At 36.6% G+C, this 22,089-nt stretch overlaps 3 protein-coding genes and 1 pseudogene across 3 annotated transcripts; 2 read left to right on the forward strand and 2 right to left on the reverse strand.

The window, feature by feature from the left end:
- Nucleotides 1-2,714: 2,714 nt before the first annotated feature.
- On the forward strand, nucleotides 2,715-6,197 carry LOC141826964 (apyrase 2-like; annotated as a pseudogene).
- A 1,918-nt stretch (nucleotides 6,198-8,115) lies between these two features.
- On the forward strand, nucleotides 8,116-9,168 carry LOC141828072 (ricin B-like lectin R40G3). The gene is made up of 4 exons (XM_074715428.1): nucleotides 8,116-8,326; nucleotides 8,420-8,542; nucleotides 8,629-8,857; nucleotides 8,948-9,168. The coding sequence occupies exons 1-4, from the start codon at nucleotides 8,141-8,143 to the stop codon at nucleotides 8,956-8,958; spliced, it is 549 nt and encodes a 182-aa protein (XP_074571529.1). The 5' UTR covers nucleotides 8,116-8,140; the 3' UTR covers nucleotides 8,959-9,168.
- Nucleotides 9,169-10,083: 915 nt separating this feature from the next.
- LOC141826913 (cyclic dof factor 3-like) lies at nucleotides 10,084-13,892 on the reverse strand. Its single transcript, XM_074714234.1, has 2 exons — nucleotides 13,704-13,892; nucleotides 10,084-11,941 (listed from the first exon to the last, which is right to left on the reverse strand). Exons 1-2 carry the CDS (start codon nucleotides 13,890-13,892, stop codon nucleotides 10,574-10,576), a joined length of 1,557 nt encoding a protein of 518 aa, XP_074570335.1. The 3' UTR covers nucleotides 10,084-10,573.
- Nucleotides 13,893-16,798: 2,906 nt separating this feature from the next.
- On the reverse strand, nucleotides 16,799-20,583 carry LOC141827777 (uncharacterized). The gene is made up of 5 exons (XM_074715099.1): nucleotides 20,386-20,583; nucleotides 19,905-20,098; nucleotides 17,682-18,144; nucleotides 17,313-17,423; nucleotides 16,799-17,216 (listed from the first exon to the last, which is right to left on the reverse strand). Exons 1-5 carry the CDS (start codon nucleotides 20,467-20,469, stop codon nucleotides 17,181-17,183), a joined length of 888 nt encoding a protein of 295 aa, XP_074571200.1. The 5' UTR covers nucleotides 20,470-20,583; the 3' UTR covers nucleotides 16,799-17,180.
- Nucleotides 20,584-22,089: the final 1,506 nt, after the last annotated feature.

Here is a 22,089-nt window from a genome sequence, read left to right on the forward strand (position 1 = left end):
TTCTAAGAATGTAGAGAACGTTAAGGTTAATCGATTTTACTAGCGCAACTACTTTAACGTTCAAATTAGTATCCTTAGAATGAAGAATAAGGATCTTGTAGAGAGACAAGATTCAGGAGAAGAGAAGAAAAAGGAGAAAAAAAAGAAAATAGATAGAAAAGTTCAGTGAAAAAGAGTTATCTTCGCTTGTGCAAAAAAATCATATCTCTAACCTACTTCATTGATATTTATATGGCTGTCAAAAAGGCATCGTTGCATTAGCTACCACACATTTCCCCTTTTTCCTCATCAAAATTGATGGAAAGGTTTAATCAAATGGTTGTTAGTTGTCCTTCCATTCATCTAACGCCACGTACTCCTAAAAAAGACTCTCAGAGGACCAGATCTAACATCCACCACTAACCTTCCCATTCAGATAATGCTACGTATTCGTAAGAAGACTCTTAGGGAACTAGATTTGACATTCATTATGAACTCCTCCATTTAAATAAACGCTATGTATTCGTAAGAAGACTCTTAGAGAAAGATCTGATATTCACTACTAACCTTCTCCATTTAAAGTACGTCACGTACTCATTAGCAAGTGATTAGAGGGTTAGGTTTGAATGCTGCATCGTATGGACATCTAGGCGGGATGCTTGGTGGTTGCATTACCTGAGCATTAAGGTTGGATATTTGGTGGAAATTGGAATTTGAACATCAAAGTCAAGCGCTCGGTGGAATTTGGACTATGAGCACTAAGGCCTAGTGTTCAATAAGTTCATCTTCGAGCATGGATCACTAGCACTAAGCAAACAGAAGACTCAAAAGATCTAAGTCTGACCATTGAGTTTGGATACTCAAGAAGGAAATATTTGAGCACTAACCTCGTGTTCAGGAAACATGGTGCTCGTCACCTTGATACTTGAATATTGAAATCGAGAGTTCAAAAAGCTAATATCTGAGTACTAACCACTTGTACTCTAGGAATATGGTGCTCGGATGCCAATCTAGCGCTCATATGACGAGCATGGTGTTCGTAAGTCAACCTAATGTTTAGATGTCGAATCTGGTGTTTGGAGGTCAAGCTTGATGCTCGGATGTTGAGTATAGTGTTCGGACGTCAAATCTAGTGCTTGAACATCGAGTCTAATGTTCAAGTATCGAGTTTAGTGTTATTAAGTTTGGTGCTCGGACATCGAGTTTGGTGTTCAAAGGTCAACTTGGTGTTCGAACGTCGAGTCTGATGTTCAGAGGTTGAGCCTAACCGATTGAATGTCGAGCCTGGTGTTCGAAAGTCGAGCCTAATCGGTTGGATGTCGAGTCTGATGCTCAAGCCTCAAGTCTAGTGCTCAGGCATCTAGTTTGACTGGTTGAAAAACAAAATCAGCTCTTCAAAAAATAACTAAAATACCATCACATACCCCCTTGCAAGTTGGATTGAGGAGCATAATTGAATAAAATATTAAATCAATTAAATATATTAAATAATATGTTCCCTGTTATGTATTATTTAAATAATTAAAAGTGAAATCTGTACCCTAGCAGTCCCTCTCACATTAAATCTTCCTGCTTCATATCATTCCCTGCTATGTATTATTTAAATAATTAAAAGTGAAATCTGTCACCCTAGCAGTCCCACATCGGTCCCACGACCATCTATGAGGAGGTAAATTAAAAAGCTGCAGTTGGTCACTATAGGGGAGGGCATTGTCTTGGCTTTATCGAGATTCGACCCTTGTCCATTTCAATAAGTCCGTCCCGTAATATCCAACTCTTCTGCAAAAGGTGGTCTATTTCAGCCCCACCAATCTGTGAGGAGGTAAATCGAGAAACTGCAGTTGGTTAATAACCGAACTCTTGCCCTCTTCTAATCATAGAAAGCTATGCCCCGAAAAAACCAACTCAATCATACTTTTCAGGGTAGTTCCCATTCTACATCATAAATTACATGAAGATGGAAAAGAAATCCTATATTTTGGATATCGCACGACCATAACTACGAAATCACCTAGCTGATGACTAAGATTGACCTAGCTACGATCGATGATCGCATCAGTCGTTGCAGCAGTTGCAGTTACAGTAGAACCGATTATTATTGAAAGTTTTAAAAATTATTTTATTTTTAAAAAGAAATAGTTATTTAAAAAAATAAGTAAATATAAATGTTAGTAAATATAACCGTTTGATTATAGATATCTTTTCGGTTTTTATTATTTAAAGTTGATTGACCTTTGATAAAGTCTCTTTTAAACTAACAAGCTTATTAAGGAGACGTGAAGTTAAAGCCACGGTGCCATATTTACGGTTCCACGGTACCAATCGAATCCAGTCCGTTGGCTTCCATCTATATCCATCCACTTTTGTACACGTGTCGCGATCTGCATCCATCCTACGCATACTTCAAGACCGCGGCGTTTCCGACCTTTGGACTCAATCAAAGTCTTCAGACTCTCCACCATCAGATTTCGCATCTCCCCAATGTTATACCCCGCTTTGGACCTGCCGAAGCCAAGGGTCCCGCCTTTCTATCTCGCGTGTGTAACCGCCGCGCAGCTACGCGCCAGAATCGTAAATTTAAACCAATCTCGGCAAACAGCAACATACCCACCAGTAAAATAATTACATGTCATGAATTTTGGTCACGCGTATGGTGATTATTGGATCAGATAAATGACGTGGAAATTGAATTTGTAATTAATTCGTACAGACCTTTGCGTTCGCTCTAAAGGAGAATGGAGGGAAGGAGAAAAAAGGACAGCGAGCGAGAGAACGAGAGCGACATCGCGACGGAGATCGATCTCTGCCTCGTTAACTTCGAGCTCGGCTCTGGATCTCATTCTGCGTGAACAAGCTGGATCCGTCGCAAGAGACGCCGTTGAAGGCTCCAGCGCCGACGCAGGCGTCGTCTAATGGCCTTACCGGTGCCGGTCGCCGTCCGCGCCGGAGCTCAGCCGAAGCACCTCCGATCTCGGGGCCAAGATTAAGCGGGCGCGGCAGGGGTCTATTGCCGACACGATTCAGCGCCTCCGCGGCTTCATACTCGTCGTCGCGGTCCCCCGAAGGCGATTCCCGGTGGGCATGCGGGATGTAAGAGCTACGCTATTATTTTTGACGCGGGGAGTTCCGGGAGTAGGGTTCATGTCTTCTGCTTTGATGAAAATTTGGATCTTCTGCATATAGGAGACAATTTGAACTGTTTGAACATGTAAGGGTTAAAATTTGTTTTCTCATATTGACAATATTTCCTCTATTTTACTATAATTTCAACACGACCCTGTTCATGCATGATATGATCTCTTCTAAATTTATTTTATTAAAATTTGGTATATTAAAGGTTCCAGATTCAACTTTTGCTTGTATCTTAAACATATCAAAAAAGCGGATTTAAAGGATTGTATTGATGGTATTGTTGTTCACTGAAGGGAAATTCGATTACATCAGATATTCATATGCATAGAACATATTCATAGCATCCTATAGCTACACATTAGATGAGGGGCTAAATGGATTTGAACCCATGTATAATACAATTTTACAAGCTCCTATCAATACTACAATGCAATTTACGTGGGAAGAAAAAGTTTTCAAACAATTGAATGTCTAAATTTATCTCTTTAGTGACATAGATATTACAAGTACAGATTTTAACGCCCCAATTTAGTCTCACATGGTGAGATGTAGGCTGATAAGTTGTGGGCTAATATAGGAGCTTCATAAGCTTAGATGATGTAGCTACTAGTAATTTGGGCTTAAGCATTTTGTTGAGCCAGAGAAGTTAATAGTTCAATTCTCTCATCTAAGCAAAGCATTCCAATTGGTATTGCAACAGATGTAATGTTAGGCATAGTGAGGTATTGGAAATGGATGTTTGGTGATGGTGTAATGACTTTTTGTCTCACATGCTATCAATTAGGGAGGGAAAATATTAGGTTATAAGTTGACAGGTTGGGTGTTGACAAGTATGTCAGGCCTTAAATAGGAGAGAATGCAACACTCCAATTTAGTTTCACATAATGAATTGTGGGCTAATAGAGGAGATTTATAAGCTTTGTTGAACTACATACTATGAACTTGGGGTTAAGCATTTTAGTCGTCAAGTAGTTAGGCACAATATGTTGATAAGTCAATTCTTTCATCTAAGTGGGGCATGACACAAATAAATCTTCAACGTGTTATTTTTTTTGGACTAATTATTTTTTTTTTCCCTTCATATGCAGATAAAACCTGGATTAAGTGCTTATGCTAAAGACCCTCAGCAGGCTGCAGATTCACTTATTCCTCTCTTGGAGAAGGCAGAGAATGCTATGCCAAAGGAATTGAGATATAAAATGCCCATTAGAGTTGGGGTAAATTTTAATTCTTTGTATTATTGATCATATCAAACTTGTATTATGGATTTACATTATATACTTTGTAGTTATCCTAGTATGATACTCATGCAGGCTACAGCAGGTCTTAGAAGAGCTTTGGGAGCTGAAGCATCTGAACAAATTTTACAAGCGGTATAAATCGCTGCTTCTTCCTTGGTAGCATGAAATATTGAACAAATATTCCAACATTTTGTCCCAACCAGCTTGATTTACTTCCACATTCCTAATAACATGCTTGATTAATCTTAACTTGTATGTTCTGTCATTTTGGTTTGGATCATTTATGCAGGTCAGAGAGCTACTTCAACATAAGAGTTCACTAAAATTTCAGTCAGACGGGGTAACTGTTATTTTTTTATTATGCTAGCCATTCTGTTGGCAAATCAGAGATTGGAAAGTTCAATGATGCACTGGCACATGGTACCCAGTGCACTTGCAAGGGATTACCTGTGTAGGCCATGGTGGGCATGTCAAAATTGAAAGCAAGTTAGCCACATTGCCCAAATAGTTTGAAAACCAAATCAATCCATGTCAAAACTATAAATCTTTAGTGAAAGAAGGTGCAGGAACAAGTTTTGCAATTTACCTGATATAGAATCATCAGCTTGTATATATTTGGTATTACTATTCAGTTATTAAAATCTTTGATTGTTCGAGGTGCCTGCAACATCAAGCTTTAGTTGATTTATCGTAGTAGGCTGTGGAACTTCTATACGATTGTAGTACTACCTGCCCGTATTTTATGATTAGAGTATCAGGCAATTATGAAACAATATTTATAGAATCTAATGCAGTAGAATCACAATGCTAAGATGGATGTATAGAGTGCTCAAAGAGATATAAAAAGTAATGCTGTATAGGAACAAACAAGTGCAGTGTCAATAAACTATGATAAAAAATAAGAGAAAATAGGTTGAGGTGATATGCACATCTTCAAAGGAGCCTGATAGATTTTATAGTTGAAGGTGAAAGATATAGAGAAGTTAAAGAAAATTCAAGTTAATTTAATTGATCTGATATTGCTATAATTCTATTGTACTCTTGCATAGAAGTTAATGGAGAGATATGACGATGATAATCGGAAGATCTAGGTCCATGAATAATCATCTAGGTCAAGTAGAATTCAATTATAGATTTGAGCTACTAAAACATCAAAGGACTATGTAGTTCTTAACTACTTAATCACAAATTATATTGTATTCCACCACCCTAAAATTTCTGGTACTTTTTGTATAGTGGCATGTTTGACGTTGCCCAATCTACCTTGTCCTATAAGCTCGACAGTGTTAGACATTCTGAAACCTGACATGTTAATTTCTATCTGAGATTGTGTTCCTGTTTTACATGGTTTTTATGTCTTATAAAGGAAATTCTCACTTGTAGGTTAGTATTAACTATCTATTAGGAAGACTTGGAAAGACTTATGCAGATATGATCTCCTTGTCCTCCTCAGGCTGGTTTCATAGATCACAATAAGCCAGTTGCTACGGTTAAGCTAGCCAAGTTTGAGGAGGCTGCAAAGCGTGCTTGCCAATTGAGCTTCGGCGATGCAAAGGCGGCCTATCCTCATGTTCAAACAGATAACCTTCCCTATCTTTGCATGGATCTAGTATACCAGTATGCCTTGCTAGTAGATGGCTTTGGTATGCAAGCTTAGTAAAGTCCCAGGCACTGTTGTGATTCTGATATTTCTCCTTTCTCACTTTAACCCTTCCATGTTTCGTTATCGCAGATATAGACCCGAGCCGAGATATCACCCTGGTGAAGCAGGTCCAATACGGCAGCACCTTTGTTGAGGCAGCATGGCCTCTTGGTAGTGCCCTTGAAGTAGCATCATCACCATAAGCCAAACCCAACTTTCACGCAATTTGCATCCCCTGAAAGAAGATTCCATGCTTGACGCATCGCTTTAGCCCCATGATTGATCCTGGCTGAGATCGAATGAAGCTTCAGCTGCTGCAATAGGCCTGGAAATCACATTTTTTGAATCGCTATTCATCACCTTATACTGGTTAGTCTGCAGGTATATTCAAATTTTGCAAATGCAATCGTTGGAACACTTTTAGTACTTGATATACGCACATCTGTTATTGACTCTACCCAACCCATGCCGTCACACAATTCGCATGGTTGGTTCGATCAAATCCCCAACAAAAGCACAAGCATCGTCCATGTAAATCCAAACAGAGGAGTTCAGAATTTACCGCCTAGATATTGTAAATGAATTAAATATTCACGAGCAGATTTAATATTAGATTTGGTAAGAATTTATTTATGTTCATTCGATATACAAAAAGTGTGATCAAGTTATTAAACTAAATGAATAAGTTTAAATGAATAGGTGTTTAATTTTATAATGTTCATGAATAAAAATTATGAATTGATGGTGAATAATGTTCATAACAATATCTATGAATAAAAATTGTGAATCATATTTATTAATTTTCTTATCAAATTTATAAATAGATAAAATTTTCAAAACAAACAAATAAATTTGGAATATCAAATTCACTAATTAATCAAATAAATTTTAAAATATAAAAATTTTAAATAATCAAATAATTTTGAATTGAAAGTTCAATGACATTTAAATAAATTAAGTTCAAGTCAAGTTCCAAGTAGTTCAAGTTCATAAAAAAATAAATTACTTAAGTTTGCATAATTATTTTAATAGTTTAATTTATTTTAAATTTGATTTGTCTTGATTATTTCACATCTTTCGATTCTCGCATGAAGAATAGTTTGGTAAAATAATCTTTCGATGATTGTTTTGGGGAAGGATTCTTTTTCTATCAATCTCTTCAAGAATCTTTTCTTCAACCCACAGGAATGTTATTCCGTGGGTGTATTAGCCACGCAAATTTATGGAGAATCTTTTTACTTTATTTTGGGAATTATCCTTTAATTTTCTATTTTAAATAAAGAAACAAAACCGATTAACTCTAATACCTCTTCTTTTTTATAAAAAAAATAAAAATAAAAAATTAATTGTGGACGTCAACCTCGAAAAATTGTAGTTGGATTTCTCCAATTAATTGGCATCCGATGCCCTGAAATCTCACACCTCTGCTTTTGTTTTGCTTTTTTTTTTGGTTGCTTTCGTTGAGAAATTGACAAGTAATTCTATGCCTTTTTCTTATAATAGTTAGTTAGGCAATTGCTTTTTCATAATTCTTCAATTTAAAAATTAGATAAAAATTACAAACTATTACTTCCCCTAATACTGAAAGATGCTCAAACGTAGGAAACACAAATTTATATAATAGAATAATAAAAAGCTAGAAAAATTGTGTCTGTCCTCCGGCCGATCGAACCACGATCTTCTACTTATCAAAGTATGTCCATGGGCGTCTATGTGGCCGGCTTGATCCTTTTGACATCAAGTCAGCACAAATTTAAGAGATGCCGATGATGTAGATAACATAAGAAGATATTGTCTCGACTTCACAAAGATTCAATCCTTATCCATTTTAATAAATCTATTTCATTGTAACTAATTCAACTGCGTCCCAAAGGCATTGCCCTCGTCTTCGATTGATCAAGGGTATTTCATATCTCCGGAGTATCCGTAAGTGGAAACTCCTGTATGGCCATGACCGAGCCGGGGGAGAGGAGGTGACTTCTTATCTCCGGATACATAGATACGAATTTTTTTCCCCCATTTATTTTATTTTATTTTCCTAAATTATTCTCCGCCTTCATTACATGAAGATCAGATTCCAGTCTCAAGCCGCGCCTATAAAGCGGCGTGCCCATCGAGCTCACTGCCAATCAAGCAGGAGGTCGACATGGTGAACCACTTCCTCAGCCGCCACCGCCAGTGCAACCCTCCGCCGGCCTCCTACGACTACGGCCGCGCCCCGCCGCCTCCGCGCACGGTGAGGATCTACACCAAGGCCGAGCCCAGCTTCTCCCTCTCCATCCGCAACGGCGACGTCATCCTCGCCCCCGACGACCCCTTGGACGACTACCAAGTACGTCGCCGGCCGATCATCTCGAACGCCTCGAATTAATTCTCCTGAATATCTTCATTAATCGTCTAAATTCGAATCAATTAATTCTCGCAGCACTGGTACAAAGACATGCGGTTCAGCAACGAGGTGACCGACGACGAAGGCTTCCCGAGCTTCGTCCTCGTCAACAAAGTCACCGGCCAAGCCATCAAGCACTCCGTCGGAGCCAAACACCCCGTAATTAATTTGACGATCAGACTCTACCAATTAATGATTGCAAACGATTGCTAGATTTGATACGGATCTTTGATAAATCTATCCAGGTGAGGCTGATCGAGTACAATCCGGATTACCTGGACGAGTCGGTGCTGTGGTCGGAGAGCAACGACACCGGCGGCGGCTTCCGGTGCATCCGCATGGTGAACAACAGCCGCCTCAACTTCGACGCCTTCCACGGCGACAAGGATCACGGCGGCGTCCGCGACGGCACCACCGTCGTCCTCTGGGAGTGGCTCAAGGGCGACAACCAGAGCTGGAAGATCGTCCCACAGCGTAATTATATTAATTAATTAATTTACCATAATTAGCAGGTACTTAATTAATTGATGTGATTATGCTAATTGGAGTCTAATTAATTTTCAGGTGCTGGCTAAAGTGATACGATAAGAGATCTGAAGAGCATTTACGTCAAGATTAATAAATAAATGTGTCTTAATTGTATTAAGGCATGCAGATTACAACTATATGTGGTGAATAAAAGAGTGTTAATTAAGAATATTAAGATGTTAATTATCTGGAGAGGGGCAGCTCCTGTATTTACAGATATGGCTTTTAAGATGAATACATGAAAATTTTAATTATTAGATATTGTAAATTCGACTTTTTCTAATTGACTTCAGGTATAATTATTATTTAATTACTTTTTATCGGATAAATCTGAAATACAGAAATTAGACTTCTAAAATATTCATCTAGATTCGAATTTTAAGTTTTTTTAATTATTTAAAAAAAATATTTTATCATACATATAAATGTTGAAGCTTAATGAAATGACTAAAACATAATTTTCATAATATGATTCAAATTAACAAAGGCAAATGTAAAAATAACAATAATAATTAAATTTTACCTTAGTCCTGGACCAGATATATACATATATATGGATTCTTCTATGTTATTGAATTTTATACATCACATCTATTTAGTTACTAACAAATTTTATCTTATTTGTCATTATTCATATTAAATCTTTTTGATTTTACTCTTTTTCATTTAAAATATATATTTATTATAATTTTATATTAGAATATTTATTGGATGTCTAAATAGATATTCATATCATATTTTTCAAAATATTTCTTTAATAAGTATAATTTTAATTTTTTCTTTAATATTTTTATTTTTTTTTATCCTCGTGTATTATATATAATCTTCTCAATTATATACCTCGAGGTAAAAGTAGAGAAATCATAACTTTCTTCATAAATGATCAATTTGCCCAAATTCAAAGTGTAAATGAATAAAGATGCACATATTAATTCATTGAGAGTTCATTCCAATCATCATAGGCACAACTTCTATAATCAAATACAGAGTTAAGCAATTCTTTAGAAAGTATGTTAATTTTCAACCATTAGAATGTTTATAGAGAAGAAAAAAATGGATTTCTGAACCTCAATAACCTTCTTTTATGGACTTCTGAACAAAGACTTCCCTCAATCTTCTGATTCAAGATGTTATCAAACCCACCCCTCCTTTGTTCCCCTTTCGTTTGAAAACAAATGACTTTTGAGAACTTTTGAAGTTGGATAGTGATATACAGCTGAAAGAAGAACAGATATGCATCTGAACTCAAGGTCATTGCTTATATTCACAAAAACACAAGTAAAATTCGCTTTCTGAGCTTACAAGCACGTAATTTAAACATCTACAACTTTCAGTGCCCAGATGAGGCTTATTTCTACATTTAGGGGCTCAATCTTCTGTCATGGTTGGCGCCTGTGATGCCGGAGATTATAAATACTTTGATATCGTATTTACAGCAGGAGTTCGTCCTTGAGCAATATAGAGATTTCGACAAGCCTCATGGTTGTGCCAGCTAGTTTCACTAGTCGCCGAGGCAAATTGTATTGTCAGTGTTTCAGGTCTCATGATCCTGCTTCCTTGCTAGCATTTGAAAGCAGTGCCAAATCCTCGCCGAACAATGACTTCAGTTCTTCCATTGCAATTGGAAATGAAAAACTTACTGTGGAACTTCTGAGGTTCTCTTCACATGGTTTCTTGGAAGGATTGCGACCGAGAGAGTGCAGCGGGATTCGCATGAAGTACCTGTTCAGCATCAGATTTGCGAACATTGTTTTCAGCCTTGGAATGGAAGATGCTACCCATATCAGGCTTGATGCCAAGGGTAGCCCATATAGAACTCTTTGCAGCTTCATTTGGATCGTCTATTCTAAGTGTCTTTGGAACCCATAGAGACTTCTCCATCTTCTCCCCGCTCGGCAAACTTGAGTCTCTGCAATGCTTGCCCAAAGTTGGAGAGCCAGCCCCAGAATAGCCGCTATTGCTTGTAGAGGATGATGGAGATATGCAGCCATCAGATCCGATCATCGGCAGGTTCCATGCACCATTGGGCCAGGCAGTAAAGCCCCAGAAGGGAGCAGGCAAGAAAGGAAAGGGGAGTGTTCCTGCACAAAAAGGAGGCACTGCCATCATCCCTCCTGGACTCCAAGGAATTGAACTTGAATTGATGTTGCATGAACTTTCTGATGAACATCTACCGGCATCCACAGGAACGAGAGAGTTCCATACGGGAGTACACGGATAAGCCCATGGAGCTCCAGGATAACACTGCAAATGAGGCAAAGGTGTGAGTCCATTATGGAAACTTTGTGTTCCATTTTGTTCCACATCTACTGCACTTTTAGCAGGTCTATTTTCCTTCACATTGGTGCCTGCAACAGCAGATGCACAGGAAGGTTCTTCCCTATTTTCTCCGCGTATCGTGGGGACCGAATCAGAATTTGGAACTTGCTCTCTGATTTTGAGAACTGAGGCCATGGGTTCACAAAGAGAAACTTCCTGTCCAAATTTAAGGACGGTCCCATTTCTTACCAGAGGTTGCGGAGGGTTGGAAGGTAAGCATGGGATAGCTCGCTGATGAGTCAAGCTAAGAGTATCCAACTGAGCAGATTGCAATCCATCAGAAGGGATTGCTAGATTACGACATTGCGAAGAAGAATTCTTACTTTTACGCCTACCAGCACCCACAGGGACATTTCTCATTGTTCCACCAGCAGTCCAATATCTCTGACAGTTCTTGCAGAAGTGTCTAGGTTGGTTGACATTGTAGTTGTTGTAATAGCAGAATTTGGTGTCCATACTGTTACATCGAGGACACGGTAGAATTTTATCAGGCTTTTTGAGGACCTTTTTGGTTGCAGAGCAATCAGTCTCATTCTCGGTGTCTTCAAATTTAGTATTTGCTGTTTCTTTTTCATCTGTAAGGGATATTTTTTCCTCATCTTCATCGCTATTAGTCAAACTAGAACCGATTGGTGCACCTTCATTCTCTTCAGCAGGTGCAATAGGTGAAACATTGCTGATTTCCATATCGGTTACTTCTTTAGTTGTATCCTGAAAAAAAAAATACAAAGACATTTAAAACTAAAAAGTCATTAGAATAACTTGTCTATCGAATTTCATTGGCTGCATCAATTGTAAAGCTACAACAATAAGAAACATCGTTGACAATAAAAGCTCACCGACCCAACCTGCAACACATATGGTTTCCACTATTCCACTCTCTGACCAAACTAAACTAAAGCCTTCCCCACCGCAACCGAGCCCGCTCTAGCTCACTGCCACTAGCTGTTCCACATATTTGCCTCTTGCAAATCAAATTGCCTTTACAAGATATCTAAACCATTTTGTTTCATAAATATCAAGCTTTAGTGAACTCTTACATACATCCACACCTTATAAGCTTTGACTTTTATTAAATTCTTGACTTTGTTTGCAATTTTAAAAAAATGAAGAGGTAGATTGAGAAATGAAAGTTAATCTAAAACTGGACGATTATCCTAAAATTGAAACACCACATCAATGTTTTTGTCACTATCTTAGTATGAGCTTCTTGCTCATTCTTTTTCCTGCTTTAGCATGTTCATAACCGATTGGCATACTGAAGCAGAAGCTAAAATGAATGGTAGATGACATCTCAAGGATATTCAAGAAATCAATCAAACCAACATTACACACGACTAACATATTATTGCACTTAAGTAGCGATACAAGATACAATATCCAGTGACTTATTTAGCAAAATATTCCATGTAAATTCAAATTATATGTGGAAGCTAGAAAATTAACCTAAATCCCACTAATTGCATTATTGACACCACAAAGAAACAAAATATCCAAATCATATATTTGTAGAAAATAGAATTCGGAAACCAACTCTAAGTATGATATTTGCTGGACGGAGACCTTCAAACATGTGTCGACCCAATTAAACAAACCCCAAATCTTCAGTTCTTTTATTGCAAACCCAATATTTTGCCTCCATAAGTGTGTATATAGATCTATATGTTTTTCGCTTATCGTCCTTGATTTTTTGAATAACAGATCTTCGAGCGATTTTCAAAATTGTTAATCTCATATTTGATTTTTCATATGTATATATTTTTTAGTTCCTAAATGAACCCTGTTTTGTTTGAATAAGTATTCAGCTGAAGTCTCCATAAGTTTTTTGAGTTTAGCATGTAACAGCCTGATCTGGATATAACTCAACGCAATTAGTCTAATCATAACTGAATCTCAGCAAGTCAATTCAAGCTGCATGAAACCCTCAAGGACATTATAAATAGCAAATATAAAACAACATGCTTCGACTTTTACTAGCAATTGAGGCAAAAGAACCTCAATTGATCACTGCTCTCAACAGCACAAAAGGAAAGAGATTAAAAGTAAAAGTACTCAATTCACAGAAAATAATAATCATATAATGATAAAAATCAGGTCTAGGACTAGGCCTCTGATAACAAAGTATAAGGTGGTGTTCTTTCCCCGAAAAATCCTCAAAAGTCTAAATAAGTATAAAGGTTCTGTGAAAAGAGAATCAAGAGGGACAAACCAATCAGTGAAGAAATTCAAGAGCACTTTTCTCGATTCAAGAACTCATCAACCCCATCGTGTTTGTATCAAATAGAAACGAGGAAAAGGAACTCGATTCTCCCTTCGAATAATCACCACCAACAACTAAAACCTAAATCCGAACAATTTCGCGCGACGACAAACTTAAAGCAGAAAAAGAAGCAGCTTTTCCGACGAAACCCTAAGTAAAAAAAAAGGCAGGCAATCGAGGAAAAGCGATCAATCGAGTTGAATCTCTACTAACCTTCTGCCCGTCCGCCGCATACTCAGAGGCCTCCTCCTCTTCCTCCGCCTCCGCCTCCACCTCCTTAACCTCGTCCTCCCCCGCCGTCGCAGCGGCGGCGGAAGCCGCCACCGGAATGGTGGCGCCGAAGAGCTTGATAGCCGGATCCCTCCCCTCCTCCATCTCCCCTGCGCCTCCCGATCGCTGCATCGAAGACTTCAACAGCATATCCAATCGCATCAGCTCCGCTCCGCCTCGCTCTCTGTGAAACGAAACTGAAAAGAAAACGAAAAGAGACCGATTTATCCCAATCACTCTCTCCCCAGCCCGCGACCGGATATCACCGGTGCCCGCGCGCCACGTGCGCGTCCGAGTCGACGCTGAGGCGCGCTCTCAGCCACGAATTCTCGTGGCTGGCGATCCCTCCCGGTGACGTCATCTTCCTCCACTCAAAAAGGCGACGCAGGAAAAAGGATTCGCGCGACCTGCAACAGCCCCGCACCGCCCGCCACGTTGCACCTCCGCCGCCGCCCACTGCGAACGCTGGATCCTCCTCCTGCAAGTAGATCTCATCTTTGGCCACTGACCACCGCCACGTGTCCGTCAAGATTGCGCCATCAAAAAAAAAAGGATAAGAAAATAAATAAACGATATTTTTTGAATATTAATAAATTGTCAGAACAGTCCGTTTTGATCCACAATTAAGATCAGGGACATGAATTAAAATACAATAATTCACGGCCACAATTTGAGAAAAATCTAAAACGAAAAGCTATCAATTAAATAGACGCAACCATAAAGAGTGGGTCACAATAAAAGATGACTTTGGCAAACACCTTTTTCATGGCTTTTTCCTCTTATCCCCTTTCTTTTATATTTATTTATTTATTTATTTATTTTGGTGGCTGTGAAACGAAGGAGCCGCTTTTTTCTCCTCCAGTCCTTTGGATATTAATTTTATTTTATTTATTTATTTGATACTGTCCTTGTGTTCTTCGTGATCGACTGTCTGTCGCTTTTCCTGCAAACTTTTCCTGCAAGATTTTTGTTTTTTTTTTTGATGATTTAGAAGCAAAAAGTAAAATTTATTGCCTTGTTTCTTATGATTTGGACAGATTTGTAAATTGCAAGTTTATCCAGAAGGGTTTTTTTAGTGGCTCCATGATTAATGGTATCGAATAAAAATGTAATTTATAATTTATTTTAAGGTTATTTTTTTATTTTAATAATTTTATGAGAGATAACTAGTTTTGTAATTAGTATTATTCTTATGGTATATCAGTCATTTTTCTTTATATTCTTCTGAAAATAATATAGTTTTTATCTATTGCAAAAGTTGGATAACTTTGTCAGTATTTTGTAGGTTTTTATTGTTGATTACTTATTGTGAACATGGAATTTTTAAAAATAAAATTATGTGGATAAATCTCTCCAAGATTTAATAAAATGTCCTCTAAGATTTTTTTTCCAATATTTATTATTTAAAATTTGGATAGTAATTTACAAGAATGAAATAAGTATTTTAATTTTTGTTAAAGAATATTTTATTTAATTTGCCATTAATAAGAATTATAAAGTCCATTTTCATAATTGCCTTTTTCTGTCATGAAAATTATCAGCAAAGTCAAGGCTTTTTTGACATAATCCAGACAATTAAAAAACACAATATATCCCACGTACCACGTGTCAGTTCCTGAGAGATGGGAGGATCCACCAAACCATGTCTCTTCACGTGGCTTCCTCTGCTGACATGGCAGCAAAAGATCTGCCCCCATATCTGATTCTCACCACACTTTTTAGTTTTTTTAATATATATATTCTTTTTCTTGTCCACTTGTCGCCATCACGAAATTAGTATAAAATGATTTTTTTAAAAATAAGAAAAATATATTTGTGTGAATAAATTCTCCGCCAGAAGTGGAAGAATTAGATCACGTCAGAAAGAGGAGCACATAGTGGAATTGAAGTGACATGTTTGCATAAAATATAAACGACTTAGATCATGTTTGAAATTCTTTGAAATATATATATATTTTATAAGTTTAGTGAAGATAGATTTCAAAATTAAAATTTTAATAATAATTTATAAAGTTTTAAAAAATGTTTGTGAAGAGAATTAAATTAAAACAATAAAAAAGTATTTTTTTTTATTTTAGTTGACTGTGTATTTTTTATTATTTTAGTTGACTGTGTATAAGTAAACATAAATATGTTATAACCAGACGATCTGACTTAAGATGCACGACTATATCTCGACAAAAGTTTTTCTTTTTTTTTAATTTTTAATTTATATTTTTGATTTACGATTAAATCATTTAAAATTTTACCTTTAAAATTTAAAATTGAGATTATGGTATTAAATAAAAAAAATTCAAAATGGAAATAAATTTTAGATAATCATGTTATATATAGAGAGAAAGAGAGCTCACAGAGGAGCTGTTGTATGGACATAAGAAGATTTGTAATAGTTCAACACATTATTATAGGTAGAATAGATTATGATACTATTTGAAATATTTCCATGAGCCCTTGAAATAGTATACTAAAATTTTGATCTCGTGTTAGAAATTTTTATCGAATGTGACATTGAACTTATCACAGTCTAAGTTTTCACATCAAAAATTTTCAATCTAATATAGAAGTAGTAGCTATATTTTAGACAAAGCAGTAGTTTACTAAAATTGACAAAATTAATATTTTTCTAAATCTACTCATAACAAAAAGCCAAGAGAATCAATATTTTTTGTAGTTTTTTAAAAATAGAAATTAGTTTTTAGAAAACCAAAAGAAACTCTTATAAATTAGAGAAATTGGGGGAAGATTTCTACAAACTTGATGGTATTTGTTGTTCAGTATTAATGAATGATGCGTGGTGATTGACAGTGAGCCTTGTAGTAATAATCATGTTTACTTGGATTATGAGTTTAGTGAACTCTTTGTTTCTCAGAGATGACAGGGAATGCTGTTAATGTGTTTCACTGTGTGTGTTTCAGTGAGATTGTTAATTGCATCTCAACTAGAGCTGATATACCTTTTGATAAACAAGTTTTTAACATTGTTTTAACATAAAAGTGGCCCTGCTGTATCACCATCAGATGGTCATCTAAGATTCAGGATAGAGAAATCAAGTTGCAATTCAACATAATGAATCCACACTTTGGTTAGGAAATTCAAGAAAAATATTTTCCTCTAAGAAACAGAATCACTTCCAGTGGAAAGAAAGCTCTAAATGGGCAAATATATGTATATAAGAGTATAAAAAAAGCTTTTACCTCCATGGAAATGCTATATCAGTTCTCTAATTCGAGCATTCTGTGCTGCCAAGAAAATTGATCCATCGACAATCATCAGGGATCACTTCCTACATGAATTGAACCCGCAGCCATGCAGGTTTTAGTCACCAGCTAAGACGACGAGTCTGTACAATTCCTAGTTCTGGCACTAGGAGTTTTTAACGTCTCCAGGAAAAAAAAACTCTGTCAAAAAGGACCTCGAGGATCAAGGGATGTAGGGCCGAGGCACTGCAGTGCCGACCTACAATGCAGATAAATTCTCAGTGCATATAACTGAAAATGATGCAAAAATATAGTTGTGGGATAAATGAAGAAGATTATGTAACATGAAACATACCTGAACGATCCGGACTTGCCTGTTGCTACATAGTTTAAGGTGTGAAGCTTCGCTTTCCTGTAACGGTTCGTTAATGCAATTGTTGTTCGAAGCTGAAATCTTCTCCTTGGCCTGGTAGATAAGATTGTGAATATAGGCAAATATACTACATCAGATTGTAGTTTATTGAGGGCTACAAATCTTATCATGGACACTGAAGAAGAAAACTGAGAAACGATATCTCAAGATTGTGGGTTAAAAATATAGTGGGCAAAAACACTTCTAGAACATGGAATACATACAATACCGGCTTGGTAATTTGCTTAAATGAACTCTTGCTTAGAATAAGATGGTATATGATGACATAGTTATTGGAAGCAGAGAATTTACCTTTTGGAGACGCGTTTCATCCTTAGCCTCTTGAAAAACTATAGGCAAAAGAGTCGGATCGTAAATAAAATCCTCAAAATCATCATCTAACTCGGAGCTTTTTCTCAATGTCTCACAAGGCCTCAGATTGTTCCTCTCGTAAGGTTTATTAGTGACGTCTGAAGTACACAAAAGTGGAGGATCATAATTGGTATCAACCGGATTAATATTTGAACCAAAGCACTGTTCCAAAGTCTCGTAAGATTTTGGACTCAATAAACTAGACCCCACATCAGCTGCTTCACAATCTTCAATAACTGCCTCAGGCGAGACTCTATGAATGACATTGGAAGCCCCCAATCTGTAAATCTGGATCCACAAGAACAATGAAAAAAACCTTGTGGAAAAGCCAATGATTTGCATCGCCATGGTAAGTTTCACAGAGAAGACAAAGAGCACCCCAAACTTCTCAGTTTCAGCATTCCTACATAAAGACAATGTTTTAAGAATAGTTGAATTGTAAGAAATGGACATGAATGTAGTACGTGATCATAAATGGAGATAAAGAAAAAGGAAAATTTGGACTGTGTTGACCAGTATGACATATATATATATATATATATATATAGTGCCAAATCACAAAATATAGATTTGATACAAAAAGATTCCTAACTGACAGGCATGCTACACAAACCAACATATAAAATATGTGGTTTTTCAGATGAAACCAGTAATCTCTTACAAAAATGCACTTTCAACTTTTTTCAGTCGGGGGAGATTAATATCTATATATATATATATAGTGCCAAATCACAAAATATAGATTTGATACAAAAAGATTCCTAACTGACAGGCATGCTACACAAACCAACATATAAAATATGTGGTTTTTCAGATGAAACCAGTAATCTCTTACAAAAATGCACTTTCAAGCCTTTTTTCAGTCGGGGGAGATTAATATCTAAAAGAAGCCCCTTAGAGACCTTCGGTAATGGACCTCCACTGTAGGGTATAGTTAGGTTAGATTGTGATAATTTGAGGTGAAAGGAACACCAGGGGACTTGGAAAGCTTTTTCTTCGCTTATTCATATATCAACCTCTTGTAAGTGTTAATTTTAACCAGACATGAAGATGTAAATACTGTGACTGTGATAAAATCAGCATTGTTACTTACATACATCTTTCAAATAATCTTGCATATCTTCTTCCTTCCCTCAATCAAGTAGATGCGATTGCATGATTCCTTTATCTGCAAAATGTATGATTTCGAAGAGGTGGAAGGAAAATCATCCACTACGTGACAAGGGATTCCCGCGAAGTAAAAAAGGAGCTAAGCTTCCTCTTTTACCTCTTCTTCTTTCTCCAAGTATCCTTTTCTTTGTCCTCATACGAGTATGACTCCTCTCCATGCCCGTACCTGCAACATGGGCAGGGCCGTAGGGAGGGCGGAAAGATGAGTCCAAGTGATGAAGTTAAATATCATATGTGTAATCACCCTTTACCGTTCCCAAATTTGGCAGAAGGTATTCTTTCAGAATCCATTATAGTTTGAAATGATCTGAAGATCAACAGGTTGGTTTAACTAATTCATCTGAAATTATAAGTTTGATAAAAAAAATATTAAATTCAATAATTTCTTTTAGTTAATTCATCCTGCAATCTGTATTCTGTAAGGTTTTCCATCAGCAACTCAACCTCAGGGACCAGCCGAGCATCTTATTACAGTTTCTAGAACTAGAAAGGCATATATAATTTGCTGACTTAGTGTAATTATCAATCCCTTTATACGTCAACAAAAGCCAGCAATTTGGACAGCAATCTCCCCTTTAGTGTAAATGTGAATACCCTTATTCTATCAACTGTCACTTATGTTTGGATTCGTAAAAATGCATATGTATTGCATTAAATCTCAAAAATCAGTAAACTGATTAGAATTGGATCATCGTTTTGCATGTTTTCCCAACTTTCTCCTTCTTGCTCAACTAAATTAGTACCTTTCATAATTTTAGAAGCTAAAACATTCTCAAACAAAAGAACAAATGAACGGGGATCATTATCCGCATTATCATGACTATCGGAACAGAATAACTATAATGGCAGAAGAAACAAGGAAGAAAAGATCAGCGGCAAATGTAAAAAAAAAAAAAAAAACTGGAATGTCTTGCGTCTGAGTGAGGCATTCTAAGTCCACTTCGAACCGAATAAGAATTCCTTATCAGAACGATAAAAAGTGAAAAATCGTACCAAATTATGCGGGAGAAAAGGATGAACCACTGAACGTCGAGGATGATAGCGCAAATGAGAAGCACAGCGTATGTCCGCCCGAGGCGCTCGCTGCTCCTATCGATAGCAACCAGAGCGAAGAGACCCAGCGCCAGATCTATCAGCAAAGGACCATTGAAAAGAGCACCTAGTGATCCAAAAATCGAGCACCCAATCTGAGGCAAACACGCAAGAGCATTCAATTCAATGAAATGACAACGACAAAAGAAAACATTATAAAATCCAATTGTTTACACGCAATTTCAGGTAGCATTTAATCCATTACAAAAACCTAATTTACAACGCCATGTAGCAAAAATCCCCAAAAGATAAACAATGGAATCCAAGAAAGGGGAAAGAGACCGAACCAGCAATCAAATGAGAAAATCATGCCGAGTGAACAATAGTATCGAAAAGTAGAAATCTTCAAACTAGCAAAGAATCGAGAGGGAACTTTACTGACCTGGATGTAGATTAGGCGGACAGCGAGAGCCAGAACCCTTTCGTAGTCGTGAAGCCACGATCGGATGCACAAGCACGCGAACATGATCAAAGACGAAGTTGCTGTAAAATATCAAGAAATTTCTGCAGCAAAGTGAAACGGAGAGAGAAATCAAGCGAGGAAGGAAGAGCGACCCTTCTCCTCCGTCGTTACATCGATCGATCGATCTATCAGGCCCTGGAATGCGAGGACCAACTTGCATATTTATAGTTTGCGTTATATTCATTTGAAGCCTTGTCATTGCGAATATTCTCAAAATATCCTTATTTAAATTAGTGAATATTTTATTTTTTTTATTTAAATTCGTAAATTATAAATTTTTAGGATTTAAATTATTTATTAAAAATAATAAATAGAGTAAATGTGCGTGTATATATATATAATGAATAAATTAAAATGCATTTAATATTAATTGGGTCAAAGTGTCATTTAAATTAATAAAAAATAATACAAAACAATTAATTGGCAGGTGTTTGTTCTAATGAAAATTTATTATTGATAAGAATATTTAAAAATTAATTAAATTTTATTTTATTCATGATTTTTTAAAGATAAAAAATTAAATGAGCGTCCACCATCTATAAAATCATCCAATGAATGTTCAATTTCTGTCCCCAAGACATAGCTGAGTTGGTTATGACGCAGCAGACTTGCAGAAGAAAAGAATGTTCAATTTCTAATTAAAATTAAATGGATATCTCTTTTTAAAAATACCTTTGATCCAACATTATTTAATTTTTTAAAAATGATGTTCATTTGATATTTCTTTTAATTTGAAATATCTTTTTTATTTTTATCTTTATCTTTATTTTTTCTTCCTTTCCCACTTGTAAGCACCTTGATCGAGTCTAGTAAAGATAAAGCACGTCAAGTGAGTCGGTTGGATCGAGCATGTCGATCAGATCAAACCGTCTATTTGGGCAAGACTATCCAAATGGGCAAGAAAAGCTCGATTGAAAATTTTAAATAGATTATTTGATTCCTGGACCATAGATGGGCCTAATGGGCCAGGTGGGCTCCATATTTGTTCACTCTAGAGTTAAGACGCAGGGGAAAACTTATATGGCTCTAACAAGCTTAAATTGTGCTCCGAGGCGAATTATGCAAAACTAAGGGTGTTCGCGTAAAAATCCATGTCAACGTAAGTGGTTTGTAAAATCGCGATCCGAAAATACGATCCTACAATTCGAAAGTAACTAAATCGATCCGGATCAATTGGAGATCGGATTTTGTAATGGAATCGGAACAGTATCGTCGGAATTGTACAAGATCGGTGGAATCAACGCGATCTTACATTACAAACGATTCTTCCTCCATTTCTTCTGCAAAAGGTGGATCCGCCACCTTAGCGGCCCCATACGGTCAGCCCCACGACCATCTGTGAGGAGGTAAATCGAGAAACTACAATTGATCATGATGAACCGAGGGATTCTTCCTCCATGGAACCACAGATAGTGTCATCGTTGACGAGGCAACGATGGTGAAGGAGGCGATGCCAACAGCGATTTTAGTTAATTAATTCAATTAATTCTAAAAGATAATTTAGATAGATTTTTTTTTAATTCTAACAAAATTATCTCATTAAAATATATATAAATTTATTTTACGATCAATTGGATCATTTTATCCAATACTAAATTAAATTTTTAAAAATTTTTAATAGGA

This window comes from Curcuma longa, chromosome 4, assembly GCF_044706935.1.
Source record: "Curcuma longa cultivar G26 ecotype Majalengka, Jawa Barat chromosome 4, ITB_CL_G26_1.1, whole genome shotgun sequence".
In the NCBI taxonomy this organism is placed as follows: domain Eukaryota; kingdom Viridiplantae; phylum Streptophyta; class Magnoliopsida; order Zingiberales; family Zingiberaceae; genus Curcuma; species Curcuma longa.